Source organism: Epinephelus moara, chromosome 5 (assembly GCF_006386435.1).
Source record: "Epinephelus moara isolate mb chromosome 5, YSFRI_EMoa_1.0, whole genome shotgun sequence".
NCBI classification, from domain to species: domain Eukaryota; kingdom Metazoa; phylum Chordata; class Actinopteri; order Perciformes; family Serranidae; genus Epinephelus; species Epinephelus moara.
In genome coordinates this window covers 27,192,422-27,208,771 of record NC_065510.1, presented here as the reverse complement: position 1 = coordinate 27,208,771, position 16,350 = coordinate 27,192,422, and the positions used below count along the sequence as shown (strand labels likewise).

The window sequence follows — 16,350 nt, the reverse complement described above, 5'->3', positions numbered from 1 at the left end:
GTTGGGCCGTTTTGCCAGCAAGCTGCGAGCGTTTAGACACACAGAGCCGGATTGGCGAGTTGATCCGAGGTGCCCAATTTTCCGCCTCATAGGGTAGTCATATTGGCAGAACCCTTTTAGTTTTAACAGACCGAGGCGGCCTTCTGCAACAGGAGGGGCTGTTGAAGACTTGTGGGAGGAGCTGTTGATGACGCCGCAAGTGCGAGCCACTGGATAAACAGGAAACAGCTGATAGCAGGAATTAGCAAGCAGCTAGTAGCAAGAGGGAAACACAAACCTGACAGACACTGTAGAGATGAGTAACTGGGGAGACAAGGAATTGCGCGCCCTCCTTGCCCTCGCAAACTAAGAGGCCATTAACCGTCAGATGACGGGGACGGTGAAGGACGGGCCAACTTACGAGAGAATCGCCGAAGGACTGACCAGCCGCGGCTTCGCGTTTCTGTCACACGCTGAGCTACACGTTTTGTTACTTGCTCACGCCCCCCATTGCCCCGAAAAAGGCGCATTCTGTATAATCAAAAGTAGGTAGGTGGCATTTTGCTGCACTCCCCGATTTTGTTTTTATACTGTCAATGCTGAAAGAAGACTGATTGGGCTTTCCTGCAAATTTGCACAACTCTTATCTAAAAAGGGCTTTAATGTCCAAGGAGGGATTATTACTGACTTTCTGGCTTGCTAACATAAGGTTTACCTCCAAATAAAGTGGATTAAATAATCCAACTAAAGTGTTTACTGGCTTGTTCCTTGCCTTATTGAGCTTTATATGGTTGTACCAATGTTACACAGAGATGATGCTGTGTTGAGTGAAAGATCAATACCACTTCCATGTCTATATGTTAAATATGAAGCTACAGTAAAGAGACAATTACTTTTGCTAAACATAAAGACTGGAAGCACAGGGAAACAGACACACTCTAACTGTATGTTGTTGTAAAATTTGGACAAAAACCAAAGTGTTAAAATGTCAAGTTAAGGTTTTACAGGGAGTTACGTTCTGGACTATTTCTTAGAAATTAACAGCACAGAGTGCATACCTTAACTGAAAGAACATCTCAATAGGCAAATTAGCATTCGGATAGGCATCAAATTAAACACATCACTGGCAAACACTGAATACATGTGCTTAATGTTATTCATTTGAGTAAGGAATAAAAAGCAAGCGTAAAATATCAACAACAAAAAGCACATTTTAGGATCTGCACCACAATCTAAGCGCCTTTTCCTTGGCCCACGGCCTAACCTTCAACCAGATGCCACTGAAATCTGTTAAGTCCCTTTATCAAACAAACAGGACTGAAAATGCAGCTCTCCTGGCAGAGGTAGAAAGAAAAGCTTTAACCTTCCTCAGCAGGATACAACATCCTTATTGTATTTCTTAAGCTCGACTCTCCTCTGCTCTCTGACTCATACTGTGGGTATGTTTTGTTGCTGTTGTTGTTGTCGTCGGATACTTTATGACACAGAGAGGTCTGAGAGGAGAGGCGAGCATTGGAAATACAATGAAGGATGTTTTCTGTTTTGATTTTGAATATTTTTAATTAACTTGCCTCATTTGCTGCTGTTTATTTCTCTAGCTGCAGGCTCGCTGAGATTAGAATCGATGAATGTACGAAGATATTTAGTCATGACAGTTTTAAGACATGTAACGATGCTGGGCGAAGTGTTTTTCATGTTAACAGCAAGCTTGTGATTACGTATGTGTGATGAGCTGAATGAAACGCGTGTTGTGCAGAAAAACACACTCCTGTAGAGAGCTCGGCACACTCAGTGGTGTGTGGGAAAGGTGACACTGCTGTCTGTTTGTGTGCCTCAGTGTCACCAAGCTCACTTCTCAACACTCTCCAGGTTCTTTCTCATACAGTTTTATTTTTTCTGAAAACATACATCCACACAATATATCCCGAAACAACCACGGCCATGACATAATACCCGTCAACCTTTCAGTAAAGCAAGGTTAGAGTCCATCTCAGTCTCCCTCCTTATGACGGTTTGTACCCTATAAATCTTTGAGTGTGACAAGACTGGATAGCGAGCCGGTCATGATGCTGAGTGCAGGAATATTCCAGCGGCGTGTGTGTGTGTGTGTATACGCAGAGCGAGCATGAGGGCGGTCGGGGAAGGCGATGAATGATGCAAAATGGAAAAGAGGCCGACAGACTCTTAACAGCTCCTCCTGCGTAGATCACGTTAGCTACTACAAGTGTATTTACTACAAAAGGAGGTCAAGTGCAAACCAGTATCTGCGACTGTATCTATTTCTGCTCTCCGCTGCCCTGCACTGCTGTTCTGTGTTCTGCCCCTTCAGCCGACATCACTTTACCTCGGTACAAAAAGAGGTCAGGCAGAAATCAGCGGTCTCTGCATGTTAACTAAACTGTTTAGTCTCCTCGCCTGATCTGCATCCTCGCTACACCCCCATGTTCTCCCCTCTCAACAGTTTGTTTACCCACGCTTAACCCTTGGTCAGCAGAACGGACATTTCCTGTGCATATGTGTGCTTGTTTGTGTGTGTGTGTGTGTGCGTAGCTGGCAGCAGTCCCTACCCTTTCTCTGGTGGCCTAACTGGGTAGTTTGTCTCATGCTATGTGGGAGGAAGTCTCACCATCAATTATAGATTGTGCTGACTGGGTGGAAATGCCTTTGCTTTTGCGTACGCACCTAAAACGCTCACATACGCCACTGTGCATTTGTGACGTTTATACAGAGGGCAGGGATGAAATCAGAACTTCCAGGTTCTGTTCTAAAGGGAAGGAAACCTCCTTCACAATCTCTCTGACATTCACAGTACCACAGTAAACTAAATAAAACCTGCACTTCAACATCATGTGTGACTGCACAAGATATTGATGAGTGAGGTTGTGTTGCACTCCATTTGTTTAGACAGGAATGGTACATTTTTAATAGTGTTGTCTATATATCTGTTTTTGCTGCCTTGAAAAACACCTTTCCCCCAAGTTCAAGACTGTTGCAGATTGAATATCAGCAGGTTGACAGACTGAGGCCAGTGGAGTGACAAGCTCTGACAGCAGCACCACAGAATTTGGTTTTGATATGATACAAAGAAACACCAGGGCCAGAATCATCAATACCGAGAGTTTTTATTATTAAAAAGAATGATCTTGTAAAGGGGAGCCATGTGTCAGGATTAATGAGGTGAATTTATCATTAAAAGGCTACTGGATACATCTTCATTACCAAATGAATAGCCAGGCAATAAGCATATCCTTTTCTATTCTCTGTTAACTGTTAACTGTCAGGACAAGTTTAATGATAAACAATGGACATGTTAAATTTGTAAAATCTGCTGTGTGCATGCACACAACAGCAGCAGATATGCAAAGAAAAAAAATGCCTAAATATCTGTAAATCATTTGGGAAGAACAGAAGATCATCCTGTAGAGCCTGCATCCTTTTTTGTATCCAACAGCTCTCCAACTGTCTTGACTATTCTGAAACCACAACACAACAAATGTTGAGGATGACTAATTTTTGCCACCTAAAAACAGGCCACAACTGTCTGATGTTACTATTTTTAAGTTACATAACAGGTGGCAAAAACAACATTACTAATCTTGAAACCTATTTTTGTTATACTACGCTGGAGTAGAGTTCACAGTTAACAAGGATCGTAAGTATCAAACTGCCCACCTCTGTCTGACACTAGTGGCATGGCTCTAAGGCCTCATTTACACCGCAAGCGACGCGTTTGCGTAGCGCTCGCGTACGGTCGCTGTTTACTCGCGTTTTCATTTCGGCAAGCATGTTAACAGGTCAGAGCATTCACCCTGCATCCGTTCTATGTGCTGCTCGAGTCGCGCTGCTTTCGCAAGCAAGCTCGAAAATAGAGAGAGACGCCGATTTGCACGAGTTGCGAGTGAATGGTCGGTATTCAACAAAAAACACGAGTTTGCGTGTGTTGTGACCTCTCTCGGCCACAGTAGACATCTCCCCCTTGACCAAGCGAGACCTGACAGGCACATGTTTCATGTACTTACCCATTTGTAGCGCTAAATATTAATTCTCCAAGCACTGGAATAATCACTGGCATGCAAACCTGTCCACCCTGGGCTTTGGGTCCAAACTCACTTCTTCTTCTTCTTTGGGGTTTATTGGAGATTTGCAAACACAGTGCACTACCGCCACCAACTGTTCGGGTGTGGTTTGTATTTTGACAGGACAGCAGCGGCCGCTGCGCAACGCCTCTGTTCGGTTTTGGTGTGAATACACGTGTGTTACTGCAATGCTTGTGGACAGCTTCGTGAGCGCAACGCGAATGCATTGCTTGCGGTGTAAATGAGGCCTAAGGATGTCCTGAAATATCTCAACTATTGTTGGATGGATTGACATAACATTTTGTACAAACATTCATGTTCCTCTCAGAAAGAATTGTAATAACTTTGGCAGTCACTTATTTTTTCATCTAGCGCCACCATGAGGCCAAAATTCTCATTCATTCCTTTTCCATAATCGCTTATCCTGTTGGGGGTCGCCGAGGGGCTGGAGCCTATCCCAGCTGGACAGGCCAGACTATCACAGGGCTGACACATAGAGACAGACAACCATTCACACTCACATTCACACCTACGGGCAATTTAGAGTCACCAATTAACCTGCATGTCTTTGGACTGTGGGAGGAAGCTGGAGTACCCAGAGAAAACCCACACTGACACATGGAGAGAACATGCAAACTCCAAAATTTTAACATGTCAAATTCATGTATGGCTAAATACCTGCAAAACTCCCATCACCCTCAGCTGTACTCTGTGTTTAGTGTGAAATTAGCAAATGTCAGCATGCTAACAAGCAAAATCAGATAGTGACCAAGGGGAACAATATACATGCAAAACAGCACAGAGCGGCCAGTGTGGCTTGAGAGTCTTTCTCTTGTTCAGACAGCAGAGATTACAGCTAAGAGGCTGGAAAGATAATAGAAGACAGCGTCAACATCATGGATAATGGAGCAAGTTGTAATGACGTACAGTACATTATCGTTATCTTAGAATACGCATAGTAAATCCCCCATTTCCCTTTTCTTAGAAAGAAAGATCAAAGAGACCCTTACTGAGAGATAAGAATGAGTCAGAGAAGCTAACCAGGACATGACGTCAGGACTTTTGCTCTTCACAAGGACACATAAAAGTTCAGAGAAGCTTTTTTTTCCATTCTCAAAAAGCATTGCTCTCCTTCTCAGATTAGAGGTGACACATCAGCACCTCTCTGCCTCACTATTCATCTGTAATCAATAAGGAGGGAACGGCAGCCAAAAGATGTTTGAGAGGAAGGCCGGACCTTTTGCTCCTTCCCACTCCTTCTTCTTCCCCTCCATAATGTCACATCCTGTTTGTTGCTCTTACAACTGAGAAAAAGGCTCTCAAAGAGAAGAGGGAGCCACTCTTCTAGCAAATTCCCCAGACAGAGAGCCACTCTACATCCCTCTCTCTTCCCAGCCTCCTCGTTTTCTCACAGAATCTCTGCCTCCTTCTCTCCTTACTGCCTTATCCCTCACTCTACCTCGCTCTCCGCTCCATCTCGCCATCTCCCTCCCCTCCCCCAAGCATCTTTCCTCACCACTCTCTTGCACACACTTCTTCATCCTCCTCCTCACATCTCCACAGCTCTTTCTTTTACCCCGCCCCCCTCTGTCTCTCCTGTTCCGTCAGACATCAGCTGTTTTTAGTTTTTTGTTTTTTCCCAGGAAGTGTTTTATTTAGAGCAGATTAATTAATTAGATACAGTATCAGAGTAAGGGCCATTCTTAGACCATTTTTTGCCCAGGTCTATCAAAGCCTTGAGGCTATTGGCATGGCAGATAATTTGTGTGTGTGTGTGTGTGTGTGTGTGTGTGTGTGTGTGTGGGTGGGTGTGGGCGTGGGTGTGTGCATGCCAGACTGTTATATAAGAAGAAATAACTACCTCCATCTCATCATGCTGGTAATAGGGTTGTGTTTGTTGGTATAAACCACTGTGTTTCATTAGCGATTCTTCCCTAACGCCCTCCTCCCTTCTCTCTGTCTCTCCCCGCCAGGGACGAGTTCTCACACCAAGTACAGAGCAGCGAGCAATGAGGAAGAAAGAAAAGAGGTGCTCGTCCAATCAGAGATGCAGATGGCCACAGAAGACATGAGCACCAGCCAATCTGGCACCAGGATGACTTCCTCTTGCCAATTTATACATAACAAATCAAATGCGACCCCCTAATTGAACAATTGATACAGTTTACCTAGACACACATACTGCCAATGAAGTGATACCTCCCATTCCTGCGCTCATTTCTACTTTGATAAATCCTTAATTCCTCACACAACTCAGTCTTTAATTTGCTGTACTGTTACAAGACAAGCTAAAGAGAAACTTTTTTACCATGCTGTGACTACGCTTCAAGCAGTGCAGACACAACTCTGACAATAAGGCAACACCAAGCCACCACACACTGAGATACTACTGTACAAACAAGCCCGCAGTCCCTTTCAAATGGCACTAGCCTGCATGGATAAATGTTAGATGGCAAGCATCTCTGCTCGGGTTTCTCCAATGGATATTGTAACGACTTCCCAAATGGCCCAGAGGACAGGACAGGGACGGCAGAGACATAACGTGACTGGAGGTTCCTCATCAGTGGTCCTGTCCACAGCCAGCTCCTTCCTCTGTTGGCTCGCCCTGCTGTCAGTAATGCGGTTGCCAATGGTAACAGCTGACTGCTGGCTTATCGAAGGCGAGAAAGGCTTTGTGTGGCTGGCCATCTGCAGTATGAACCAGCCGCCTTATGAGGCCATCCCCTCTCATATCAACAGGTAAGGAAACTTATGATGAGAGAGTTTTGTCAATATTATGTTGCCTCTTTGTCAAACATCTACAGCCTTCACACCTCTCTCAACAGCACTATTGTGGATCTGAGGCTGAATGAGAACAAGATACGGTCGGTCCATTATTCTTCACTCAGTCGCTTTGGCAACCTCACCTATCTGAACCTCACCAAGAATGATATCAGCTATGTGGAAGATGGAGCGTTCTCAGCACAATTCAACCTGCAGGTAAGCAATGATATATTGTACTGCATATACACACAATGGAGGAAAGTGCATTTATCAAGTACTGGGTTATGGTACATTATAAGGTATTTGGGTATGCTGACATTACAGTGTGTAAAGCTACTTAACTCTTCTACCTTGATACATTTCAGGGAAATATTTTACTTTTTACTCCACTACATTATAATCCAATAATGTGTTATTTTGTCTTAGTACACAGTATTTCCTACTGATGATGTAAATCTTAAAAAAAAATGCTCCCAAACATAGTGGTTAATATTCTTTTTTTTTTCTTTTAAAGGCTACATTTATTTGAAATGAATAGTGTTGGATAATGTTACAGTGACGTGATTGACGTTTTACACACAAAAGATTTGATCAGCATAAAATTCGATCCAGTTTTTAAGATGATTAAGATTAAACAATATATTAAGTAATTAAATTAAATCCAACTGTAACATTTAAAACCTTACAAATTAATGCATCAGCAGGTATATATATAATTAACCCTAGTCATCAATCCTCAACACTTTTGTGTTACTGTCCAAGATGTGTCTGTACAGTAGCAAAGAGTATCAAAATCTGTCAAGTAAACTGGTGTCAAATGTTTGCTCGTATTCCTTATCTTGTTAACATACCCTTCAATGAAATATTTAAATGTTTAGACTGACCTTTACGTAGGCAAAGTTCTCATATGGTTGTTTAATATTTGAGAACTTGTTTTCAATTGTTAAATGGAAAAAGAATTTTTGTATACCGTAAAGCCTCAGTTAAAGCCTAGTCCCAATTAAACACCCAGTCCCTTTTACTAGCCCGGTGTAGCTACACATTTTGATAAATAAACACCTGTCTCAATTAAACACCTGGTCTGGTTGCCAAGCAGTTCATTGTTTTTTATAGAAGTTCTTCAGATGTGTAAAACCGGGTTGTTGGCTACCTCAAATTATGTTTCAATTCCTCGATTGACCTGTAAGTTATTCATATTTCTTTAGTCCATTAGGGTCCTCAGATCAAAAGAATTAAAAGGATTTTTCATAAAAATTAATCCAAGTTGTGAGTATTGTTTTAACAGGATAAAGTGGTGTTGTGTCGGTATGCTGGGTGCTGTAATTCTTGTGTACCATAACTCTCTCTCTCTGATGTGCTGTCTGTCGGGGCTCGATCAAATGAATAATTCATGATTGATATATATTATCTGAAGCCTAATTTTTATACAAGTAATATTCATACTGGTTTAAATAAACAATTTGATTGTATTTGCCATTCCCAGTTTTGTGTGAAAGGAATTAAAGGCCTGTCCCATATAGATGCCTGTCCCAAATGTAAGCCTGTTGATTTCAGTGATTTAAGCAAATAGTAGCCCGGGCTATTAATTGAAGTTCTACAGTATTCCTCAAAAATTATTAAAAAAATATATGTATTATTTTGGTATAGGTACTTAAACAGTTCTTCATAATAACTAATATTACTTTTAATATTAAAGGATCTGTGTGCAACTTTCAGAGCATATCTACAATTAAGAGTTTGAGTCAGGATTTCCATCACACGGCTTTCAGCATGGAGGTGGCTGAGCAGGCAGCTAGCAGCTAACATTGCTAGCACCACAAACAGTGCTGGCAGAGCTAACAGAGCTAACAATTCCGACCTAAGGGGGGAACTGGGGTGTAGGCATTTTGATTCCATGATGACGCGGTTCAGCCATCGTGGATCGGAACCCTCATATGAGTGCAGTGCGAGCTGCAGCAATTAGCTAGCCAGTAGGACTGTTTACCACAACAAACAGGAAAGCTCAGATTACAACACACAAAGGGAGTGTGACTTCATTCGCCGCTCAGGACAACATTAATCCACTATATCTTTACATAGCTAATAGTTGTTTACTGCTATATTAATGCTGTGAATGTTATAGCTCCTTTAATTACATTTTAATGATAATATTCAGAACAGTGAATGAGGGGCTTTTAACTGTAATCAAAGGGAGTATTTTCACACTGGTACTGCCACTACTTTACTTGAGTAAAGGATCTAAACTCTTCCAGCACTATACACACAGATGGACACAGAACACACAAAAAAGACAACACTCGCTCATTATGGCTTACAGAAACAAAAAAACATGAAAAAGTGCTTTCACCAAACTGAGCTGAATGCAGCCATAATGAGCTGGCATGCTTACACATCTACCCCAGCTGCTGGAGCTGAGCCAGGAGGTAAAATGTGAACAAGAAAGATCTTAGTAAATTGAGCACAGCATAGAGGCTTAGATCACCATGTGAAACATGAATTGTACTGAATCGTTGTCTGTTTGTTTAGCATGTTTCCAGCTTGTAGTGTGTGATGCTTGGCGCTGGCCGGCTCTTCAGAGATTAGAATAATCCCACTTGTATTTGTCTCCCCAGGTTCTCCAGATGGGTTTTAACAAGTTGAGGAACCTGACAGAGGGGATGCTGCGAGGTCTGGGCAAGCTGCAGTATCTCTACCTGCAAGCCAACCTCATCGAGACTGTTACACCCAACACCTTCTGGGAATGCCCCAACATAGAAAATATAGACCTCTCCATGAACAGGTATCGACCCGGGGTCCATGTACGTGTGTGTGTAACGGGAGAGAGAGACAAAATGCTGTGGTAGCACAGAAACAATTAGTTGATTAATCAGGTAGAAAACTGAGAAAAGAATGTCAGCAATTTTATGAATGGATTAATCACTGAAGTGAAAAATGCTGGATAATCTTCAGGGTGAGGATTTGCTGGTTTAATGTTTTATCACTTAAAAGTAATGTATTTGGGCTTTAAAAATATTAGTTGGAAAAAACAAGTAATTGAAAATTTATAGACTCAACAATTTAACGATTAATAAATTATAATAGTTGCAACTAACACAGCAACTTCGTTCTTTAATAGTGACGTGAAATGGGTATTTGATGCAAAAACTGAAAATGCTTCTCGCAATCTGGGTCCATAATTTGTTGTTCATTGATGTATGATGCTAACTGGACAGAGAAAACAAGCATTATAACATTTAAGCATTTCCAGATAGGAGAATAAAATAAGTTTCTTTCTATCGGTTGCTGTTAGTAAATACGGTTGCCAGCGAAAATGAAAGTAAAAAGCCATCCTCCGATTCATCCTCGTTTGGCATTTCACCTTGCTACATTAGCATTTTGTCGGCGCTGTGTCTTTTTGATGCCTGCTGCTTGCGCCTCATTTCCACAATGTACGTGTACGGAGACAAGGCAACTGGAGGTCCATTCATTCTTATGGGAATCTCTGTGATATCCGATGTGCCTGTGAAACTCCTCCCCTCTGTAATATTAGGTCCGGACTTGCAGCGAGTACGTTAAACGTTAGGAGACACCATACGACAGTGTGCTAGCTTAGCTAACACGCTGCTAACTAGCCAACAGGCTGTTTCCTTCAATTCAGTTGCCTGTCTTTGTTGTCAAGTGAGTTTGTTTGATTAAAAAGAACTTGTTCATCTAGTTTTAACATATTGTAAATCTGAGTAATGTTATTCTGCTAAAATATGGTTATACAGTCAGATTGTCATTATGACTTGTTGAGCCGTTCATATGTTTTTTTCATTAAATATTTCACAAAACATGCCAAATACCTGTCAGGTCCTGTTTTTGTCCCGGTAATGTTCCAAGCAGATATTCCAAAATACTGGATGGCGAAAAATTGACAAAATTAGCCTCTCCCCCATGGCTACAGGTAGTTTGTATCAGGTTTCTATCCATCCGTAAAGAAATGCACTTCCTTGCGTTGGACACTAGAGGCATCATCTGTATATTTATGGATCTACGGACACCAGTCACATGTGGAAATGAGGCGTTCGAGTCTGAGCACTGCAGGGGTGCACACCGATAAACATCCCTGCAGATAAATACACAGCCACACTTCTAGTTGGTCTTAAGTGATGATTGAGAGGGATTACCTCTGTATGAGTCTACACATTGTTTTTAGAGAAAATCCTGTGTAGTCTATCATTAAATCTGGCCAAAACATCAATGTTAAATGTCAGGCTTGGTGTCAAGGGCTGCTTTCAAAATTACCACTTTGCACTGATGCTTACAGGCTTGCTGGAAAAACAACATCGCAGCGGATACAGAGTTACCAATTTTTCTCCCTGGCAGTATCCTCAGTAAACCATGATGCAATGCTGCAACAACACATCTTTTAAATAAAAGTTGAGACACTTTATCCTCAGTGGGAATAACTGTCTTGTTCTTACTATCGGTACCATAACTGGTATTGATCTCTTGACTTAAATGTAAAAGCAACAGCAGAGATTTAGCTGCTCTTTGTGGCTTGCTGAAAGGTATTTTGGGAAATGTTTAAGACCAGAAACTGAGGTACAAGAACACTGAGTAACAAAGTGCATTTAAAGGGGAAGCGCACCGATTTTACACATCAAAGTCTGTTTACAGGTCGTGAGGAATACTACTGCATATGTGGAGAAGGTTCAGAAAGCAAAGCAGTCTCTGGCTCCAGAGGGAGCTCTGCAAATCTGATCAATTTCCTCAAGTAATGTCACTTGAGGGGTTGAAGACTACAAGTTTGAAAATGAAAAACTATGGCAGTGTGGAGTGAAAAAAGAATTGAGCTCACCAGACCTATGAGTGAGTTGCATTGTGGGTAATGTAGGAGCCTGGTTTTGACAAGAGAGAAGTATACATATATGGAAAAGATCAATTAAGATACTTTTTTTACATTGTCCACAATAAGTCAAACTGTGTTAAAGATGTACAGTACTAAATCAGTGTAACACTTTTTGATATTGATTGTTGACAGATTGGTGATACGGTGTTGAGCTGTGCGGGTGTTTAATCTTCATTTAAATGTATGATTTTCTTTTGTCCCCTCTCAGGATTCAGGTGCTGGATGGCAGTTTGTTCTCTGGACTTTCTAAGTTGACCACTTGTGAACTTTACACCAACCCCTTCAACTGCTCTTGTGAGCTGCTGGGTTTCCTGCGCTGGCTCTCATCCTTTCCCAACAGGACCAGTGAGAGGATGGTGTGCGATTCCCCTTCAGGGTTCTTCGGCTACAACCTCCTGAGCCAGAACCCCCGCATGCCTACCCAACGCAATGCACTGCATGTGCTCAGTCTTGTATGCACAGATGATGGCAGCGTGACATCCTTCTATGTCATTGGTGCAGCTGATTCCACCACCCCGGTCCCAGATTTCGCCTCTCCCTGCGGATTGGACGATTGTGCTTCTGGGACTCCTCCTGATGAGGTAATCAGCTTGAGCCCCATTTTCTCTGACGTCAATCCAATCATGATGTTAAAGCAGGTGCTACATTCGAGCGCTGTGATTACGGTTCAGATTCCCTACCCGTACAGGAAAATGTACATCCTGGTGCTTTATAACAACAGCTTCTTCACAGATATCCAGAATCTGAAAAGTCAAAGAGAAGATATTGAGCTCAAGAACTTGAAACCTAACACCGACTACACATACTGTGTGGCTTCTATACGAAACTCCCTGCGCTTCAACCACACCTGTCTGACCATCTCCACTGGCCGCCGGGCCGAGGCTGAGAGGATAGCTAATCAGTCATCAGCTACTCACTACATTATGACTATTTTGGGCTGTTTGTTCGGCATGTTACTGTTCCTTGGCCTAGTAGTCCACTGCCTGAGGAGGAAGAGGATCATGGAGGAGAAGGAGAGAAAGATGAGCAGGATTCAAAGGACTCTGATAGAGCTCAAGTATGGTGGAGAAGGGGATATAGAGGGAGGGAGCGGAGGATCTGTTTCCCAGAAGCTTGGTGCTGGGGAGAGTCTGTCCAGAATGCCCTACCTTCCTCAGGGTGGTGAGATTGATCCATATAAGCTGCAGGAGGTGATAGAAACACCGGTGCACAAGCCTGCTAAACTCAACTACATGGAGGTGAGAGGGTCTGGCATTGAAAGGGAGAGAGAACGAGAGCGGGAAAGAGAGATGTCACCACAAGCAAATCCCCAGGGTTCAGTAGCAGAGATCTCAACCATAGCTAAAGAAGTCGATAAAGTTAACCAGATCATCAACAACTGTATAGATGCCCTAAAATCTGAGTCTACCTCCTTCCAACAGGGGATGAAATCCCCCTCTTCTGCAGGTGGAGGGGCCGTTTCTACTGCAGAGCCGCAGCTGGTGCTTCTCTCTGAGCAAGGAGAGAGAGATAGAGGAGGCGAGTTCCTCTCCCCAGTTTATAAGGGAGGAAGAGGAGGGAGAGAAGAGAGGGGGAGAAGCTATCATCATTCTCTGCAGCGACACCACAGCGTGGAGGCACCTCCGACCTCCAAAAGGCCTAGCACCTCCTCTTCTCCTGGTTCTGCCCGAAGCCCTCGCTCATTCCGCTCGGAGGGAGGCTATCACTCGTCAGAGACCCGCTACATCGAGAGGACCTCACCTGGAGAGAGAGGAGAGAGGGGGGGAGGCGGAGGAGGAGAGGCCATTCGCACAGTCACCCCAGCAGCGGCTATCTTACGAGCTGAAGCCCAGAGAATCCGCCAGTACAATGAACACCGTCACTCCTATCCCGGCTCCCAGCAGCACCTCCAAGAGCTGCAGCACCACCCCCAGATCCTGCAGGAGCTGCATCACCACCCAGGGGCCCGAAAGCCCTCCATGTTAGACCCCCTCACCCTCAGCAGGCAGGCCAAGCAGCGGGAGCTGGCCTACTCCCAGCTCTCGCCACACTACCCGCTCTCGCCCCAGTACCACAACCTCAGCTACTGCTCCAGCCCAGAAGAAGACGAGGAGGATGAAGGGCTCCTCTGCACCCCGACCCTGGGGTTATGGGAGAGGTTCAAACTGCACCGTAAGAGGCACCGGCAGGCGTCCATGGAGGACGAAGGATACGTGGCAGCTGGACATGCGCTGAGGCGAAAGGTTCAGTTTGCCAAGGATGAGGATCTTCATGACATACTGGACTACTGGAAAGGTGTGTCCGCCCAGCAGAAGACCTGATCCCACATCTGGAGACCCCAAACACTTTGAGGATGGAAAATAACAACACTGCACCCATTACATATTGATACAGATACACAGACTGATACAAAAATGACCTGTAAATACACACAGACACACACACACACCTTACAGGATCTACAGAATCAAACTGCACACACACATCTATATATTCACACACTTTACACAAACCAAGCCTTTGCTTCTGAGAACATGAAGGAGGACCAAACTAATATATTATACTGAACAAAAATCATAACTTATAGAGAGACTGAGTTACTTTTTGTAATGTAATACACATTATAGCTCAGACTTATGTAGCTATTTGTACTAAGTTTTGAATGACAAAAAAAAAAAAAAAATCAACATTAAGAGCAGAAACCTTAAATGTTGCCGGGCAACCCATCCTGAACAGCCTGGCTACGCTTTTGATCTGCCTTGAGACTGACGTTCATCAGACATGACCACGGCAGATTAACCTCACCAAGTCTGATTATGGCGGTGGATTGATCAAGATTTTACTTTGCTAGGGGAGGTTGTTTTTGCATCGCGCCCTGCGACGCTGCTCTGATACAAGACGTTCTGAAAGATTTGCCGTGATTTGAAGATTTAAAACATCAAAATGAGAAATTCTGGATGGGTCGCCAGGCAACAGTTGTATTCAACTGTGCTGAGAATGAGTAGGTAGCTCTCACCAGAGAGTGAGTATAATGTGCCAAATCAACCAAGGGGGGATAGTAGAGCCCTACTGTGTACCAACTTCTCCTCGCCACTGTTTTTATATAGAGAATTTAAAAAACCTAGAATGATATGTTATTACTATTAATTATTCTTATTACATTACTGGTCTTCTTATTATTCCTATGCTCCTCATCATTAGTATTCTATTATTTGAATATGGCATGGCTCTGTCCTGTGACTGTGTTTTGACTGTTTTGAACCTCTCAGCCGAGAAGTACACACCAACAGAGACAAACTATGATGGACGAGACGTTTGAGTTCTTCTTTTCTACCAAGAGGAATGTGCTCTCTGCTGAGCCAAAAACAAGCCCGTCTTTTCTCTTGGTGAACCCCCGCTACACTTGCTCCTCATCCTCCTAAAGAGGGAACGCTGTACAGATGAGAGAGAGAAGTTCTATATTTGCAACAGAGGTGACTGTTTTGTTTGTACAACATGGTTTTGAAATCTTTCAGACTTTTCAGAAGCCAGAATCCCAAGTTAGTTACCTACCTGCTCACTTACAATGGTACGTTTTTGATTTTGAAATCGAACTAAAAATTCTAATCTTCAAATGAATGTCTTTAATTCCCACAGGGGAAACATATCTGCACTGTTCAAAATCAAAAAACGACTCTTAGGAAAAGACCTAAAACTCTCAGCTTCCTTCCCGATACACTGTAGCTCCACTGTGTTTTATCAACAAATCTTTTTTTTTTCCCTCCTCCTCCCATCTCCCAGGTTTTTACTTGTTATTTTTTTGGATTCCTCTGGTTCCACTGTGGTGCCATTGTGCCAACTTGATAAATCACAAAGAAGTATTTGAAATGATTTTAAATACTACTATTTACAGACCTCTTCATCGATACACATCAGTTTGCCAAACAGAACAACAATTTGCACAAAACGATCCACCCCCATTGGCTCACTGCTCCCCTTCTATCCTCCAATCATTTCTAAGACCAAAGTACTGTGGTAGTAAATTGACCCTTATAGCCCCCTGACCCGGCCCCAGCTATTTACCCACCATCACCCTTACAGTTACGACTCTAGCACATGCATACACATTCAGGTGTACTCATGCACACAAACCACACACAACCACACACAGATGAATGTATTCTTTGAGAAATTAATACTGTTGAGCAGCTGGATTTTCTGTTTCTGATGTACAAGCTGCGTTCAAACAGTGTCCTCATCTGTCTGATAGAAACATTTCTTCAGATGGCCACTTGTGTTTCAGTCAGGGGACATAAATAAGGAATATTTGGCTTTCTAAAAAACAAAATCTGACCACTCAGGGCAGATTCTCATGGACGCCTTTCCTCACACCAGTTTGTGTCACCAATTGAACCAAATGTTGTCCACAAGAAGCTCAAAATTGCCACTGCAGACGTCTATTGAAGTAATAGCAACGGGGTTTTGCCTTATCAAAGGTTTTGGACTGAAAAAAAGTGTTATAATAAAATGTGATTAGTAGTGTGGTGACAAGAGACTACATGTACAGGATCTAAATACTGGAGGCTGAAAAGAGGAGGAAAATGTGATGACAAAAATACTGCTGTTTATTCTATACTGAACTGTGCTACAACAACTCATTTAAGAGGACTGTAAACCAGGGATGGAGTCAAGAAACATTTC

The 16,350-nt window shown here is 43.0% G+C and overlaps 1 protein-coding gene across 2 annotated transcripts in view; it reads left to right on the top strand.

Annotated features, from left to right (window-relative positions):
- The window catches only part of elfn1b (extracellular leucine-rich repeat and fibronectin type III domain containing 1b), a 168,597-nt gene extending 152,673 nt beyond the window's left edge, over positions 1 to 15,924 (top strand). For both annotated transcript variants that reach the window (XM_050045504.1, XM_050045502.1), the window contains 4 exons: positions 6,029 to 6,794; positions 6,881 to 7,034; positions 9,431 to 9,597; positions 11,900 to 15,924. In XM_050045504.1, the coding sequence (XP_049901461.1) occupies positions 6,505 to 6,794; positions 6,881 to 7,034; positions 9,431 to 9,597; positions 11,900 to 13,991 (2,703 nt within the window). In that variant the 5' untranslated portion in view covers positions 6,029 to 6,504 and the 3' untranslated portion in view covers positions 13,992 to 15,924. The remainder of the gene's footprint in view (positions 1 to 6,028; positions 6,795 to 6,880; positions 7,035 to 9,430; positions 9,598 to 11,899) is intronic.
- Positions 15,925 to 16,350: the final 426 nt, after the last annotated feature.